This window comes from Chlorocebus sabaeus, chromosome 11, assembly GCF_047675955.1.
Source record: "Chlorocebus sabaeus isolate Y175 chromosome 11, mChlSab1.0.hap1, whole genome shotgun sequence".
In the NCBI taxonomy this organism is placed as follows: domain Eukaryota; kingdom Metazoa; phylum Chordata; class Mammalia; order Primates; family Cercopithecidae; genus Chlorocebus; species Chlorocebus sabaeus.
The window spans coordinates 43,541,912-43,559,625 of record NC_132914.1 but is presented as its reverse complement, the minus strand read 5'-3'; the positions used below and the strand labels follow the sequence as shown (position 1 = coordinate 43,559,625).

Below are 17,714 nucleotides of genomic sequence, written 5' to 3'. Positions count from 1 at the left end.
CCCAGTCACCTGATTAGCTGGGACTATGATCACGCACTACTATGCTTGGCCACTTTATTTTTTATTTTTTGTAGAGAGAGGATCTCCCTTTGTTGCCCAGACTGGTCTCAAACTACTAGCTTTAAGCAATCCTTCCATCTTGGCCTCTTAAAGTGCTGGGATTACATGCTTGAGTCACTGTGCCCAGCTAATATTTTTATTTTTACAGGCAGTTGATCCAGCTGGGTTCAGGTTGGTCACAAGTTCCAACCGGCTTTCTGTAGGTTGTATTTTTTTTTTTAACTTCAGTTCTGTTTTCATAACTTTACATTACTATTTATACTTTTTCAGTATATACTACCCAGTAGCCAGTCTGTGATGTGTGTGGAGGTTTATCTTATATTTCAGATTTCAGAGTCTGTGATATGCTGCTTGGGTTTAAATCCACATATGTTCAGCTTGGGTGAGTTAGGAGTTCAAAAACAGCTGTTACTTTCTTGAGTTCTTTCCTGTCTGTTATATCCGTGGTATTTTCTAGATCCCTGGGACACTCTTTTCTGTCTTTTGGCCAGAAAATTGGTTTTCATTTACTCCATTTCCCACAACTGTGTCTGGATCCAAGTATCAGGAAGACAGAGAAAAGTCAACAAGATTGGCCCAGAGTTTATTTGGTGAGAATGGTTCCTCTCTTTCTTAAGAGTTTTAGGTTCCTGCTGCTGCCACTGTTGTACCCACTACTACCACCAGATCATTTGGGAATAGGGACATGAGGAATGGGGAACAGAGAAAGGAAAAAAAAAAAAAAAAAAGGAGCGGAATGGGGAACAGAGAAAGGAAAAAAAAAAAAAAGGAGCAGTTTACCCTTCTCTTTCTGAACATTAGGAGACACTCCTTCCCCGCCAACTCCCCTCCCCCTTACCCACCTCGCTTTATATTTAGAGGGATTCTCTTAGAGCTTGGTCTCTGTCGTTACCAATGCCTACTTTCTAGATTTCGGGCTTTATTAATCCCAGGCCAGGGGATTCTGGATGGGGAAAAGGTGGTAAACTGACAGTTTGATGATGCATCAGATTCTGGTGTCTTCTCTAGTCCAAATGCTATTACTTACTTCTGAGTCTTCAGATAACTGCTCCATTCATTCTCTCAGTATTTTGTAGTTTCATTCAGTGAGATTAACAATGTGGGATGTGTTTATTCCATCTTACCTGGAAATGGAACTCCCTGATCTCACTTTTGATCTATTTTAGAATGTAATGCCAACTTTAATCACCTCATATTCATATTAAATACAGTTTGGGAATTATATTCAGTAATTTTTTTCAGCATATATGTGACCCTGCTGCATGCAACAGTACAATTTCTGTTAAAGAGATGATGCTACATTAAATGAAGAAGGAAGCAGGAAAATTAATTTCTTTTTTTAGAACACTTTTGATGAACTTAATAAATATATTAGCTTTGAAAAACTTGTCCTATTTTCAGTTCAGTCTTAATTGTCTGGCTGAGGATTTCTGGCTTGCCTTTCACTTTGGAAATGTTTTATTTTTTATTCATTTTACTCTTTAAAACATGATTTGTTTCAATAATTAGGTTTTTGACCATTGTAGAGCATAGTATGAGGTGATATGCATCATTATGGATTATTTTGGCACTCACTTCCTGTTGAAAACACTGCACAGGAATTTTAGAGACGTTCTGAAACATATCCTTACTTCCTGGTTTGATATAGGAAACTGATTTTATTAAAAGACCTGTAAATGTGGATGACTTCAGCTTTTAATTTTAATTTTCCATTTATCTGGTAAGCCACAAGATAATAGGATAATTTGTTCTTCAGTGAATGGTGCTTGGTCCTTTTCTTAATATAGGTCCACAGTGGTGGAAGTGAATATGAAAGATTCTTAGAAATTGCTTTTGTTGATCAACTGCTAACAAGCAGTCAGATCACTGATAATCTTTTTTAGAAACTTAACTAGAAAGTAATTCCGGGAACTGATATGCCCTTGGCATAAGTGTGCCCAACATAGAGACTGCTCCTACTTGCCCTTTTATTCAACTCTGTCTCTCATTTATCGTATCAGTACTCTTCCATAGTAGGGTTTGTCATGGCAAGATTGCGCTTAGGAGTAGGGTTGGTAATAGTGTGATATTTCCTCATGGCCATTTATATCCCTCTTCTTTGTTTGTAACCAAAGAATCTGATTCTACCCTTTTGACAAAATATCACTAGGAGGCTGGGCATAGTGGCACATACTTATAATCCCAGCATTTTAGGAGACCAAGGTGGGAAGATTGCTTGAGGTCAGGAGTTTGAGACCAGCCTGGGCAACAGAGTGAGACTCCATCTCTACAAATAAAAAAATTAGTTGAGGCCGGGCACGGTGGCTCACGCCTGTAATCCCAGCACTTTGGGAGGCCAAGGCGGGTGGATCATGAAGTCAGGAGTTCAAGACCAGCCTGGCCAAGATGGGGAAACTCCATCTCTACTAAAAATACAAAAGTTAGCCAGGCATGGTGGTGGGCACCTGTAATCCCAGCTAATCAGGAGGCTGAGGCACAGAATTGCTTGAACTCGGGAGGCGGAGGTTGCAGTGAGCTGAGATGCACCACTGCACTCCAGCCTGGGTGACAAAGTGAGACTCTGTCTAAAAAAACAAAACAAAACAAAAGTTGAGTGTGGTGGTGTGCACCTGCAGTCCTAGCTACTTGGGAGGCTGAGGCAGGAGGATTGCTTGAGCCCAGGAGTTCAAGGCTGCAGTGAGCTATAATCATGCCACCACGCTCCAGCCTGGATGACAGAGCAAGACTGTTTCTCTTAAAACACACACACACACATACACACATACACACTCTACTAGGAGACTTGATCAATTTAGTTGTTATTTAGTAATGTTGATTTATCTTTTTTCAGTCCTTGCATTTGCTTTAGGGAAAACAAAGAAAACGGCAAGCAACAGTGTTATTACTATTTCCTATTTCTCTGTTGTTTCTGACAATAAGAATAATAATGATCTTGATAACAGCCAATTATTGAATGATGGTAGAGTTAGGATTTGAATCTAGACCTGTTGGACTCTAAAGTTTGTGGTATTAACCAGGATGTAGATATCTTTAGGTACCGTGGGCTGACTTGAAGAACAGCAAGCAGGGAGAGGGAGTTTTGAAGTGAACTGGAAGGGAAAGGAGCTTTGTTTTGTAATAGCAGAAAGAAACACACTTTGGAAGAAAAAAGAAGGAAAGAAGGGTAGTAATTTGAAACCAAACCAGACTAGGCTAAAGAATAGTTTACATTATTAGGAACCCCTGACTACTTCTGATTCCCTGAGGCTAGAGGTGCCCAGCAGCTGTTCAAATGGAATGTACATTCTTAGCATCCCAAATATAACTTAAAACAGGTTTTTAACAGCTGTGCTCTACAGTAGCAGTGCAGCTATTAAATATATTTTTAAATAGCTGTACAGTAGCACATTGGCTATTTAAATTAATAAAACTTCACAAAAATTTAAAATTTAGTTTCTCACATGCACTGTACATACTTGAAGTGCTTGATAGAAGAATTCGCTGTTGGGCAGCACTATTCTAGAGAACTGAAATGTGTTAATACACTACCATTATTTGTTTTTTTTTTTTGGCGGGGGGGAGGTTTCTTTGAGATGGAGTCTCGCTGTGTCGCCCAGGCTGGAGTGCAGTGGCGCGATCTTGGCTCACTGCAACCTCCACCTCCTGGGTTCAAGTGATTCTTCTGCCTCAGCCTGTAGTTGGGATTGTACCACACCCGGCTAATTTTTTGTATTTTTGGTAGAGACGGGGTTTCACCATGTTGGTCAGGCGAGTCTCGAACTCCTGACTTCAAGTGATCCACCTGCCTCAGCCTCCCAAAGTGCTGGGACTACAGGTGTGAGCCACTGTGCCCTGCCTCACTACCATTATTTGAATGCAGTGTAGTGACTGGACTAGGACTCTCATTTCCATGTATACTACTGTGTGAAAATGAGTTTTGAGTTCCTAAAAACTGATTTGTTTCAGTGCTTTTTTTTAAATTTCAAATTTAAAAAAATTTCTTATATGATAAATAAAATTCAAAACTTAGACCATTTGGCTGGGCGCGGTGGCTCACGCCTGTAATCCCTGCACTTTGGGAGGCCGAGGCGGGCGGATCACAAGGTCAGGAGATCGAGACCATCCTGGCTAACACGGTGAAACCCCGTCTCTACTAAAAATACAAAAAAATTAGCCAGGCGCGGTGGTGGGTGCCTGTAGTCCCAGCTACTCAGGAGGCTGAGGCAGGAAAATGGCATGATCCCGGGAGGCGGAGCTTGCAGTGAGCTGAGATCGCGCCACTGCACTCCAGCCAGGGGGACAGAGTGAGACTCCATCTCAAAAAAAAAAAAACTTGGACTATTCTTCCCTAATTATTATATGAACATATTTGGAGTATCACTTTCGGTATCTAGCAGAAACAATATGTTATGAAATGGAAAAGAGCAACTGGAAGACAGAAGTATGTTAGATCATTATATTAGGGGTAACAGACTAAAAAGATATTTTAGCTTGGAAAGATAAAGCCTAGGAAGAAACATTAAAGATGGACATTTGTAAATTAAAATAATCGGAAAAGGAAAGTTTACCGAAAATCGAGAATTAACATCCATTTAGTAAATTTAGAACCATTAAAAGAAAATACAGTTTGACTTATAGATAATTAACTTACAGAACTTAGTAGAACTAATAAGTAGTATAGGTAGAATATAACTTATGATTATAGAGCCATAAATAGTTAATAACACAAAATTGGGGTGTATCTAACTTTTCAGGTAACTACACGGAAGGGTAGTGCTACCTAACCACATCTTACCTCTTAGGTCTGTTGACCACAAATTACTGGCTAGGACCATGACTCTGTGTGGTATTACTGTGTTCCTGTTACGGGATATTCAAAGCAAAGCTTTTATTCAAAAATATGTGCGGATCCTTAGATTGAAAACTTGAGTCCAAGCAGATAGAAAAGATAAACAGGACAAGTTGCAAGTTTATAAGTTGTTGAACTGAGACTTAGGACTTTTATCTAACAAAATGCTAAGTTCCTGTCATTTTAAATGACTTAATTAGTAGCACGGCGTAATCATTTTCAGGTATAAAAACAGTTAATACAGGACATGTTAAGGAAAAAAGCATGCAACTTCTAAAACTTTGGAATGCTTTAACAGTTTTGAAAGCAGATTTCTTTCTTTTTGAGATGGAGCCTCACTCTGTTGCCCAGGCTGGAGTGCAGTGGCACGATCTCAATTCACTGTAACCTCTGCCTCCTGGGTTCAGGCAATTCTCCTGCCTTGGCCTCCCTAGCAGCTGGGATTATAGGTGCCTGACACTACCCCTGGCTAATTTTTGTATTTTCAGTAGAGACAAGATTTTGCCATGTTGGGCAGACTGGTCTCAAACTCCTAATCTCAGACGCTCCTCCTTCCTTGGCCTCCCGAAGTGCTGGGATTACAGGTGTGAGCCACTGTACCTGGCCATTAAAGCAGATTTCTAACAAAGGCAGTCTGTAACTTTATTGAGGTTTTTCAATGTCTCATGTATATTTCACTATATGGGTCTTAAAATAGAGAAGACAGTGCTTACTATAAAATACTAATTATAGGTTTGTGTGTGTGTATATGTGTGTGTGTGTGTGTGTGTGTTTTTAACAGGATCTTGCTGTGTTGCCCAGGCTGGTCTTGAACTTCTTGGGCTCAAGTGATCCTCCCACCTCGGCCTCCTAAGTAGCTAGGATTACAAGCATACACAACACACCCCAGTTTAAAATATAAATTATAAATTATATATGAGGTTAGTATGCCAAAGGAGGAAATGTGAAAATAGCATAGGTTAGACTATTAAATAGGACAAATAAATCATTGATTTACGTAAAGGGATAGTATATTACATCTGAACATCTCTTAGGTTTTTAAAATATTGTGTTAACTTTCAAATGACATTTTATCACATTGAATTAACTCCAACCTTAATTTTTTTTAATTCTCAGATATTTAGGATAATGAAGGAGATAGTATAGTGTGAATTTCCCCAAATAAAAAATTATACTTAACATACAGCAGTGCAATATAACTCTAAAAGCAAGTAAATTGGGAAGTTGTCTAGCGCAGTGCTTCTCAGACTTTAATGCACATGTGAATTATGTAGAGATCTTGACAGAATGCAGATTTTGATTCACTCGGTGTGGATGGTACCTGAGATATCCTGCATTTGTAACAAGTTCCTAGGTGGTACTGATGCTGCCTTTCTGCATGAATAGCAAGGAGATTAACCTGTAACTCTGAATTTTTAAAAAAGTTTTTCTTGATACATAATAGATGTATCATTTTTCTTGATACATAATAGGTGTATCAAAATGCATGTACATGTTTTGGGGGTACATATATAATACTTTGATACATTCATATATGATCAAACCAAGGTAATTGGGATATCCATCACCTTAAACATTTTTCTTTATGCTGGGAATATTCAAATTCTCCTTTTCTAGCTGGTTTTGAAATATACAGTAGATTAATTATAGTCACCCTATAGACCTTACTCTGGGTCTTATTTCTTCTATCTTAACTGTATTTTTATATTAATCAACCTCATTTTATCCCGTGGCCCCCAGCCTCTTGTAATCACCAGTTTACTCTCTGTTCTCATGAGATCCACTTTTTTAGCTCCCACATATGAGCAAGACCATACGATATTTCTCTCTCTGTGCCTGCCTTATTTCACTTTACATAATGACCTCCAGTTTCATTCATGTTGCTGCGAATGATAGGATTTATTCCTTTTTGTGGCCGAATAATGTTCCCTTGTGTATATATACCACATTTTCTTTATTCATCCATTGATAGACATTTGGATTGATTTCATATTTTGATTGTTATGAATAGTGCTGCAGTAAATATAGGATTGCAGATAACTCTTCATTATATTGATTTCCTTTCTTTTGGATATATACCCAATAGTGGAATTGCTGGATTATATGGTAGTTCTATTTTAGGTTTGTTTTTGTTTTTGAGATGGGGTCTTGTTCTGTTCCCTGGACTGGTCTTGAGCAACTTGGCTCAAATCGTCCTCCCACTTCAGCTTCCTGGGTAACGGATTATAGGTGCACACCTATAAGCACCTGGCTTATTTTTAGTTTTTTTGAGGAGCCTTTATGTGCCCTTCCATAATGGCCATACTAATTTCATATCTAAATTTTTAAAATAATAATCTTCTGTTCAATCAGCTGTATCATTTGAGCTGCTTAGATCAAAATACTTTGGAGTTATCCTGGATCCTTGCCCTCTAACAAATACTCCACATTGAATTTACCAGCAAATCCTGATGGCTGTATTTTCAAAACATCTGACATCTGAGTACATTTCATCACCTTTGCTACCACTATGGTATGAGCCACATCTATCTCTCTCCTAGATTATTGCAGTAGTCTTCTTGCTGGCCTCTACTTTTTCCCTTGCTTCCTCTGTTCAGAAACCGCTAGTCACTCATGTCACTCAGAGAAGCCAGTCTTACCTTAGCCTAGAAGGTGCTCCATGATCTTATATTACCTCTCTGTCCTCATCTACTACTTTTCTTCTTTCACTGTATTCTAGTCATTCATCTCTTGTTGTTCCTTGAACATACCAGACATGCCTTAGGACTTTCATATTGGCTATTCTCTGCCAAGAATGCTCAACCTGGAAGCCCTGGATGATATTCACATGCCTGTCTCCCTTACTGCTTTTTGATTGCCGGTTCAAATGTCCCTTTATCACAGAAGCTTTCCCTGAGTATTCAGTATGAAACAACAGCTTCCTCTGTTTTTATTCCTTAATAGCCACACTGTTTTTAATTTTTCTCAATAGCACTTCTCAACATCTAACATATTAGATATTTTACTTATTATTTTGTTTATTTTGTCTTCACCACTGGAGCATAAAGGTAGAGATTTCTGCCTTGTTCAGTACTAAAAGAATTGACTAGTATACCTATAGTATTCTATAAATCTTGGAGCTAAAAACAGAAAAAAAAAATCCCACAAAAGGTCATTGGGCCTTTGCTTGAATACTTTCATTGATAGATTATTCTACCTCCCTTCAGAACAGTTCATTTTATTTGAAGATAATTGCTAATGTTCTTCTTAAGCTTTCTGTTCTTCCAAACTAAACATTCTTACTAGTTTACCTTTCTGCATGTGATAGGGTTTCCAGGGCTGTCACCATTTTAGTCATCTTCCCTGTACATTTATCATTATGTTGTTTGTCCTTAAATACCAGAACTAAAACAAGTGAGTTTGCACCAGAACTAAAACAAATGTTGCACACATAGGCTAAGAGTGGGAAATATTCCTCATCCAACTTTTATTGTCAGATTGATTGGATTGAAAAAATTTTTTAGATTCTAATGCTCACTCATTTTGAGGTTGTATTTAATCTGCCACAACCTTTAATTCTTACATATGCTACTAAGTTTCTTCTGCTTTTACAGTTGGTTTTTGAACTGTAAGTGTGGGACTTTGTATTTCTCCTTATTTAACCAAATAGGGAATTTTCCTGGGCAGTTCATACCTTAATGTAGAAACTACCATATGTAAATTGTTTTAGAAACTAATAGAAAAATCAATTCACGTACATATAGGAGAATCACAACTGATGAAATCAGGGATTTCTTGTGCCTAGATATAAATGCATATTTGGACATTTCATTGCAATTATGTCTTTCATCAGTTCAGGAAGGAATAGTAAGAGTTGATTTAAGTCTAGATGCAGTGGGTCATGCCTGTAATTCCAGCACTTTGGGAGGTGGAGGCAAGAGGATCGCTTGCGCCGAGGGGTTGGAGACCAGCCTGGGCAACATAGCAAGACCCCATCTTTTAGGAAAAAAGAGTTGATTAAAAAAAAATGTTACTGTATAAATTTCTTCCCTTTGACTGCCAAATTAACATCCTTTCCCACTTTCTCATTTTTACCTCTTTATAAGCACCATTTTCCTAGTCTTTTAGGTCAAGATAATATTGTCTCCTTCACTGTATTTGCTCACCAAATCTCAGAAATTCTTCAGCCCTTTAATTTCGTGCTTTTCAAATTTACTTCACAGCCAGTTACTTTATGCAAATCTCTCTGCTTATAATCTCTTTCCATTGTAATCCAATCCATACTTGGCTGGCATATCAATCTTTTTTAAAAAAAAATCCACTTGTATCACTTTTATCTTGTCACTCTTCTTCAGAGAATCTGTAAGATTGAATCTGAGGTTCTCAGTCATTAGTGATCCATCTATAATCTAGCCACACTTGATTTACATTGCTCTGCTTATTTCTTCATTACCTCTCACTGTGATTTTCAGATAAAATTCATGGCTTACATGCCAACCCCCTCCTCAGTAGAGACACACACATACACACAACTGTTTCCTTGGTAGATACACACACACACAAACACACGCACACACTTTCTCTCACCCTCACCCACTCTTTTCTCTCACCCACTCAATTGTGAGATTGGCCTAGCTAAATGCTACTTTATTTCTCCATACTATGTTGCTCCTTGAATGCCTGAAGTTCCTCAACACATACAACCTATCACATTCTCTGAAAACTCCATTCCAAATTGATCTCTGTTCCTTAAGCTTCAATTGCATTTATGTCTGTGCCACAAAATGTATCATTTAGGCTTTGTTGCTTAATAGTTATATAAGGCTTTTTCTTTCCTTTTTTTTTTTTTTGAGACAAAGTCTTGCTCTGTCGCCCAGGCTGGAGTGCAGTGGCGCAATCTTGGCTCACTGTAAGCTTTGCCTCCTGGGTTCGTGCCATTCTCCTGCCTCAGCCTCCTGAGCAGCTGGGACCTCCCGGGCAGCTGCCTGCCACCACGCCTGGCTAATTTTTTGTGTTTTTAGTAGAGACGGGGTTTCACCGTGTTAGCCAGGCTGGTCTCAGTCTCCTGACCTCGTGATCCACCCGCCTCGGCCTCCCAAAGTGCTGGGATTACAGGCATGAGCCGCCGTGCATGGCCAAGGCTTTTCATTTCAATAAGACTGTGCATTTGGATAGCAAGGAGTATAAAGAGTACTGGATTATCCACAAACTGTTTGGCTTGGCTCGTACTGTGTTCTTTTATGTGTAAGATAATTTCTTACAGTTTAGGATTTTTTAAAATTGATATTATTGGAAGAAGGCAAACATAAAAATTCTCTGATTTATCTTATAGGAAACCCTTTTCCAAAGAGAAATGAAGAAGAAAACTGTATATACCCTAAATATGGGAGATAAGAAGTATGAAGACATGGAAGGTAACTTTTCATTTTTATAGAGTTTGTTGAAAGCAAAACAGTTGTTTCCAAACTGTTCACTTGTATACATTTCAGAATACATAGGAGTTTTTTGTTGTTGTTGTTCTTAAATTCCAAAATAAGCTGCCTAAGTATACATATTTTTTTCTTCCCATATCTTATTTTCAGTTGATCAAGTTTTTTGATTTGTTACTTTTTTCTTAAAGCTTTACTCTCTACTGGTTTAGGAATTACTGTTTTTGTTTTTGTCCTTGTCTTTTTAAAAAAGAAAAAAGTTAGCTTTAATACTGTCCTCTGCTTCTAAAGCTAATTTAATTTTCTCTGCCAGCAGAAGAACCCAAGAATGCTTTAACTCTGATCATCCTAATCTCAATTTATAGGTTATAGTTCCATTATTTGAGTTCTTTTATTTCAGACACCACCAGTTAGATGATGTTTTATGCAATGTTTGCTTGAGTTTATTTCCTCTTTTTTTCTTTTCTTTCTGAAAATAAATCTGAGAAGTTTCAGTAGTCAAGGTCTATTGGTGGTAAACTCTTAAGTTTTTGTATCTATTTTATCCACTTAAAACTATTCAAAGATAGTTTTACTGGGTATATAATTCTGGAATGATAGTTTTTTTTCTCTTAGCACTTTGAAGATATTATTTAATCATTTTTTTTCCTTGCTGTCTGGAAATTTCTTTGCAGTCTAATTATCATTCTTTTTCGTAGGTGATCTTTTCCCATTTTCTGCTTTTAAGGTCTTGGTTTTATCGTTGATATTTTACAGTTTTACTACATTGTTTCTAGGCCTGAGTTGTTTTTATGTCTTTTAACAGTATACATTGTGTTTCCTTTGTCTGTTGGTTCATGTTTTTAATCATTTCCCAACCATTACCTCTTTACTGCCTTTCCTTTATTCTCTTTTGGATTTCAATTAGTATGGTAGACCTTTCTGTAACCTCATTTCTTAACCTCTGTTTCACAGGCTATGTCTTATATTTCCTTTTCTGTCTGCTAGAGTCTAGTTAGTTTCCTCAGATTTATATTCTAATTCACAAGTATTTTTCTTGGATCTAATCTGCTGATTGTCCATTTTATGTGATGTTTGAAACTTCTGATATTTGAAGTTAGTGGATTTCTAAATGTGTTTCCTGCTGCTTCTCACGCAAGACAGCTTATTTTCTTAGGTTTGGTAATGTTTGATTAGGAGCTCACATTTGATAAATTAAATCTATAAGGGCCTAATTTAGGTATTCTTTCCTGTAGAGGATTTGTATCTGTTTCTTCCCAGGTCCATGCTGGGACCTCTTTAGCCCCATTTAAGAGTCTTGGCTTGACATTGGAGTCTATCAGGATTAGTTTTCCTTCCTGGAGTGGTTCTAAGGCTTAGTCTCCAGATCTAAACACTAGTTTGGACAATTGTGCTCAGGACAATTCCAACTTTGCTTGATATTTACTGTTTACATTTCAGCTGACCATTCCTTTATTTTTGTTTTATTTTTATCTTCAATTTCAGAGTTTCTTTTATTTTCTTATGAGCCAGTGATGCATACTTTTGTATGAGTTGGTTACATTACTAGTGGGAGTTTAAAGTAGTACAAATCCTAAGGACAATAATTTGGCAATACCTCTTCATAATACAAATGTATACACATGTTACTCTAGCAGTTCCATTTTTAGGAACTTACGCTACAGATATACTTTTAAAAATGTGAAATAACTAAATTTTTATTGCAACATTGTTTGTCATAGCCAAAAGTTGAAAACAAGTGAATGTCCATCAATAGATTTGAATGAAGGAAAAAGCAGACTGGTGTGTATAGTATTCTTGCATTTGTGTAAAGGAAGGAATATGGAAGAGTTTGCATTAGTGTTTGTTTTTCTGTACATTAAAAATTCTTAGGAAGAACACAAAAGAAATTTAACAGTTGTTACTTATTGGATTAGTTGTTAGTAGATGGGGATAAATTTGAATGAGAAATTTGCTCTTAAATTTTTGAACTGTGTGAATATTACTCACTTTAAATTTAATTAATGAAAAGTTTGTTTCACTCCCCGTTAAAAAATATATACAAGAAAATGTTGGGCTCAAGCAGTATGTTTGTTATAATTTATTTAAGATCTATTTGCTTTATAGTAGGAGGGCCCTTTAGAGTATCTAATCCACTATACTCCTAGAAATGCAAGATTTTTGGTCTGGAGAACTTGAAAGCACATATGGCTGTTTTACTTTAACAGGTGAAGAAAACGGAGATAATACTGTTCCCACTGGTCTGTTGTACAGTGAGGCTGACAGATGCCCAATATGTCTTAATTGTCTATTAGAAAAGGAAGTTGGTTTTCCAGAAAGCTGTAATCATGTCTTCTGTATGACTTGTATTCTTAAATGGGCAGAGGTAAGTCTGACACATTAATGTATTTTAATTTCCTAGCATGATTTTATTTCACCTAAAAAGTTGATACTGCCTTTCATAAATTATTTCACAGTAATGTATTTTCTTCCTACTTTGGACAAATTTCCTTTTATTATTCAAATTCTGTCAGTCATTTTCTTCTAATTTTCTTTTATCAGCTTTTTACTTTGCAAATAACATTTTAAATGCATATTCTTTTTTAAAAAGTTAATAACCTTACAGGAAGAACAGATCAAACCATTTTTTTTTCTGGTAGAAATGCAGTAATTAATTTTTCAGTGTACTTTACTCTGTACTTAATAGGATAATATCTGTTTATCACTAATAACACCTTCTGTCTGCTTTTTGTTTTGTATTTTTCAGGGACTTTTCACATAGATTATTTGATTTCTTCTTTATATCAGCCTTGTGGAATAACCAGAGCAGATACGATAGTGTCCTTCCATTTTACAGATGAGGAAACTTGGATTTTATGTTCTATGACTTGGTCAAGATCTCATAGTTTAAGAGGCAGAAGTGAATTTAGAACTGATTTTCTAATTCCTGTTTTTAATTTAGTATGGACTAATTTCAGATAGAGATATTACCGTCATAGACGGCAAATAAGAAACAAGACATTCGTGACTTTTACTGTATTATGTTGACTCAATTTGGGCCAGATACTTTGAAGTAAATATTAATTTAATATAAGCCTTATTATGAAATGTTAGGTACAAAATTATTGTTCATTTTAATCATGCTATATTTTCTGAGTTAATATTTGTCTGTAAAAATGAGTAAAGAAGATAATATCTTAAAAATATTTTAACATTAGCTGTTCTTAAATACGTTGGAATTAATTGCATATTACATAATTGGGGTTAAATTTTTTTAGAGATTTTGGTTCGGGTAAAGAAATAATATTGCTGGATGGGTGGAAGGTTTTAATACAGTGCTTTTTATAAGATTGTATTTGGTGACCACATAATTGTGAACTTCAGCAACTTAATCTGAGTATATGTTTTTCTCTAAGAAAATTATAATGTGTATGTAATAAGTAGATAATTGTTCTCCATCCTTTCTTGCAACTTCAAGTGCATCTTTCACACAACTTTTACCCTGATGTGCATGTTCCAGGTTTCCTTTTTTTTTTTTTTTTTTTTTTTTTGAGACGGAGTCTTGCTCTGTCACCCAGACCGGAGTGCAGTGGCCGGATCTCAGCTCACTGCAAGCTCCACCTCCCGGGTTCACGCCATTCTCCTGCCTCAGCCTCCCGAGTAGCTGGGACTACAGGCGCCCGCCACCTCACCCAGCTAGTTTTTTTTTTTTTTTTTTGTATTTTTTAATAGAGACGGGGTTTCACTGTGTTAGCCAGGATGGTCTCGATCTCCTGACCTTGTGATCCGTCCGTCTCGGCCTCACAAAGTGCTGGGATTACAGGCTTGAGCCACCGCGCCCGGCCTCCAGGTTTCTTTAGGGTATGTATCTAGAGGTGGAATTACGGGTTGTAGATGATGCACATCCTCAACTCTACTAGATAATGGCAAACTTGTCTATATTTTTAACTCTTGTTGAATATTTTTAAATTGAAAATACTGGATAACATACATGGTATGGCAGCCAACACCTTTCCCGCATGTAATATTTTTCAAAATTTCAAAAGAAAGTGCTTATCTTTATACTGCTATCATAAACTCTGATGCTGGGTAGGCAGGGAGGAGTTGTGGTAGTGTTCAAACAAAGGTAATTAACCTTTAAAGGGGAGAATAAACAGAACATTCTGAATTATTTTGTTGTCCCTGATGGGGATAGCAGTCATCAGTTAAATAAACCTTTCAGTTGAGCAATAACAAGAGAACAATCTATTAATAAATTTCTTATTATAAATTATAAGTGAATGCTGGCTAAAAAAAATCATGTAGACTAAGTTTTCAGTTTGAATCTTTTATTGCTGTGATAAAAATAGGTATGGTTTGAAGTATGTAAGTGCTTTCACAAATAGAAGCAGATTTCAAATTCAGGAATATATTCCTTTTTTTCATCATTATAAATTAAGCTCCATCCTCTCATTTCCGTCAATCTCCTTCCATCTTGAAAGCAAAGTTTACAGTTTACTTCGGATTTCAGGATCAGGAATAAGTGTCTTCAGTCTTCTAACAGGCCATGCCTTATGCCTAGGCTTTCATACACATTCTAACGTTTCATTTCATTTAATTCACTATGTTAATATTTGTTTGCTGTACAAGACAAGGATTCTAAACTTAAAATTTTTAAGTGCCTCAAGGGATAGCCTGAAGTTAAAATATTTTTTAAAAATTGGTCTGTGGTTTACAATTTTATGAATGTTCACCTTTTTTTTTTTTTTTTTTTTTTTGGAGACAAAGTCTCACTCTGTCACCCAGGCTGGAGTGCAGTGGCACCATCTCAGCTCACTACAACTTCTGCCTCCCAGGCCAAGCGATTCTTGTGCCACAGCTCCTGAGTAGCTGGGATTACAGGCGCATGCCACCATGTCAGGCTCATTTTTTGTATTTTCAGTAGAGACAGAGTTTTGCCGAGTTGGCCCAGCTGGCCTCAAACTCCTGACCTCAAGTGGCCCACTCACCTCAGCTTCCCAAAGTGCTGGAATGAATGTTCACTTATAGTAGTAGAGTAGAAATCAAAGTGAGATTTACAGTGGTTGGAAATCTGCATAATAAGAGAACGTACAATTTGCATTTAGGATCCTCTTTCTAGATTTCTGTATCTTTCAAAATTTCTGTGCTTTCTCAGATTTGTACCCAAGGTTCACTGAAATATGATTCAGACTGGATGTTAAGCACCAAAAAAGGACTCATGTATTTACTTTCATCTTAATGTTTTAGGCATCGAACACATTCTTACAAACACTGGTCTGTAAGAAGCTGGTGTTTTGAGAAATTAAAGTGTGTTGTGGTCTAGTATATTTATTTTGGACACGTAGATCAAAGTTAGTTTCAGTCTTTTCAAGCTCTAAAATTTTGGTTCTGTGGTTAAACAAAACCTATGTAAGAACTTTAAAGTGATTGAGTAAAAGTCTTTAGGTATGTCACAGTCCTCTTTACTTAGGGCAAAAGGTTTCAGAGTGAACCTGTGGTAGCCTTCATGGCCCATAGCCTAATTGCCTACCCTTAGGGACACTAGAGCAAATTGAAATTAATCATGTCCACTATGATTATATTTAGTTTCAAGGAATTCATACATGGTAAGCCTGTTGATTTATAAAATGATGATTATATAGAAATAGAATATTAAACAATGACACAATAATTGACATTAAGGAAGGCTGAAATTGTTAATTTAACATCACTGTTAGAGCCAACAATCTGAAATTAAACAAAAGATATTTGAACTGATGAAATGTATATAGAGCCAGTATGCTAAAGCATATCTGCTATTCATTAGGAAGTTATTTATTTTACCCATATGGTGGGCAAAAACAATCTGTGCTTATTGATAGCTTTTAATAAATGTATCTGAGTTTGCATACTTTAGGAAGGTAAAGGACAGAGAAGTCTTGACACACATTGTAGTAGCGACAATTGATTATGATTTCCTACAGACAAGATAATCTCCAACACACACAGGTTGAGTAAATGGGATTTATTGGCCAGGCATGATGGCTCACGCCTCTAATACCAGCACTTTGGGAGGCCAAGGAGGACGGATCACTTGAGGCCAGGAGTTCAAGACCAGCCTTGGCAACATGGCAAGAGCTCATCTCTACCGGAAAAAAATAAATAAATAAAATTAGCCAGGCATGGTAGAGTATGCCTATAGTCCCAGCTACTTGGGAAGCTGAGGTGGGAAGGTTGGAGGGTCACTTGAGCCTGGGAGGTTGAGACTACAGTGAGCTGTGATTATGCCGCTGCACTTCAGCCTGGGTGACAAAATAAGATACTGTCTCAAAAAAAAAAAAGAGAGAAAGTGGGATTCATTATTCCCACAGTTGCCAAGAAGTGATTAAAAATTTGGCCCTTCAAAGGTCATGGTTTGAAGACACATGTTTAAAGCTTTTAAGAGTTCTTACACTATTTAATGGAACCTGCAGTATATGTGATGAGGATGTTCTTGATGTCTGCTGGCATTCTTTTCCCCTTTACATAATATAAAATATTTCCCTTATCTTTTAAGTATTATTTTTTAAAATGTGATTAGTTTCCCATTATAAGCAAAGTATTCTCCCTCAATTTATTTACTTCAGTCATCTATTTTGTATCAAATGCTGACAGCTTCAGTATGAGTAAGGTTAATGAAATCAAAATTGGGCAGTTGGCAAAGGCATGGTTTCTCTCATAAACTAGAAATGAAGTGTCTTATTAAGGTGACATTCAGTCCTTGAAGAAGTCAGACAACAATGTTCAACATAGATGAGGATTATATTTTTGAATTAATAATACCAAAAAATCAAGATGTGAGTTCTTATGTCTGAACTTATGATTATCATTAAGTCCAGAACTTATATCTGGACTGCAGTTGTGTTTTATATGCAGGTTTCTTTATGCAGTAAGTGGACATTTGTCCATTTGGTCGTTAGACTACTTTTAAGTAATATAATTCAGTAAAGCTTTGTCTAGAATTTTCAATCAGTTTTTCCTCAAATTTTAATTTAAATAAAATTAGCCAGAACTAACTCAGACTCCTCTGTTATGTAGCTCTCTGTGGACAGTAATGTAAATGTACCTGTGTAGTACCACTAACATTAGTCCTTTATAATTTATAAAGTATTATGAAATACATTTTTTAAATTTATTACATCTGTGCATTAGATGATCAGGGCTCTCTCCATCTTCATCCTTAGTGTGAGCTGGAGTGATTGCTAGCTCCACAAGAACTTGAACTTGTAGCTAATTTTTTCAGATCCACCACTATTTTCTCCCTGTGAATTAATCCTTTGGGATATTTTTTAGTAGAGCAAAGAGGATTTTTGCTTTGCAAACACCCATTACGTAAAGCATATATCTATAAGAGTGTCAAGTACTATGTCTACCAGTAAGGTAAATTAACATGCATTTCTTTGTGCCTAGTTTTAAATGTC

The 17,714-nt window shown here is 36.6% G+C and overlaps 1 protein-coding gene across 3 annotated transcripts in view; it reads left to right on the top strand.

The window, feature by feature from the left end:
• SCAF11 (SR-related CTD associated factor 11) overlaps positions 1-17,714 on the top strand; it is an 83,505-nt gene that overhangs the window by 21,488 nt on the left and 44,303 nt on the right. For 2 of the 3 annotated variants that reach the window (XM_008002961.3, XM_008002960.3), the window contains exons 2-3: positions 10,200-10,281; positions 12,504-12,661. In XM_008002961.3, the coding sequence (XP_008001152.3) occupies positions 10,221-10,281; positions 12,504-12,661 (219 nt within the window). In that variant the 5' untranslated portion in view covers positions 10,200-10,220. Of the gene's footprint in view, positions 1-10,025; positions 10,112-10,199; positions 10,282-12,503; positions 12,662-17,714 lie in introns of those variants that run through there. The other variant, XM_037997234.2, reaches the window with a different exon arrangement.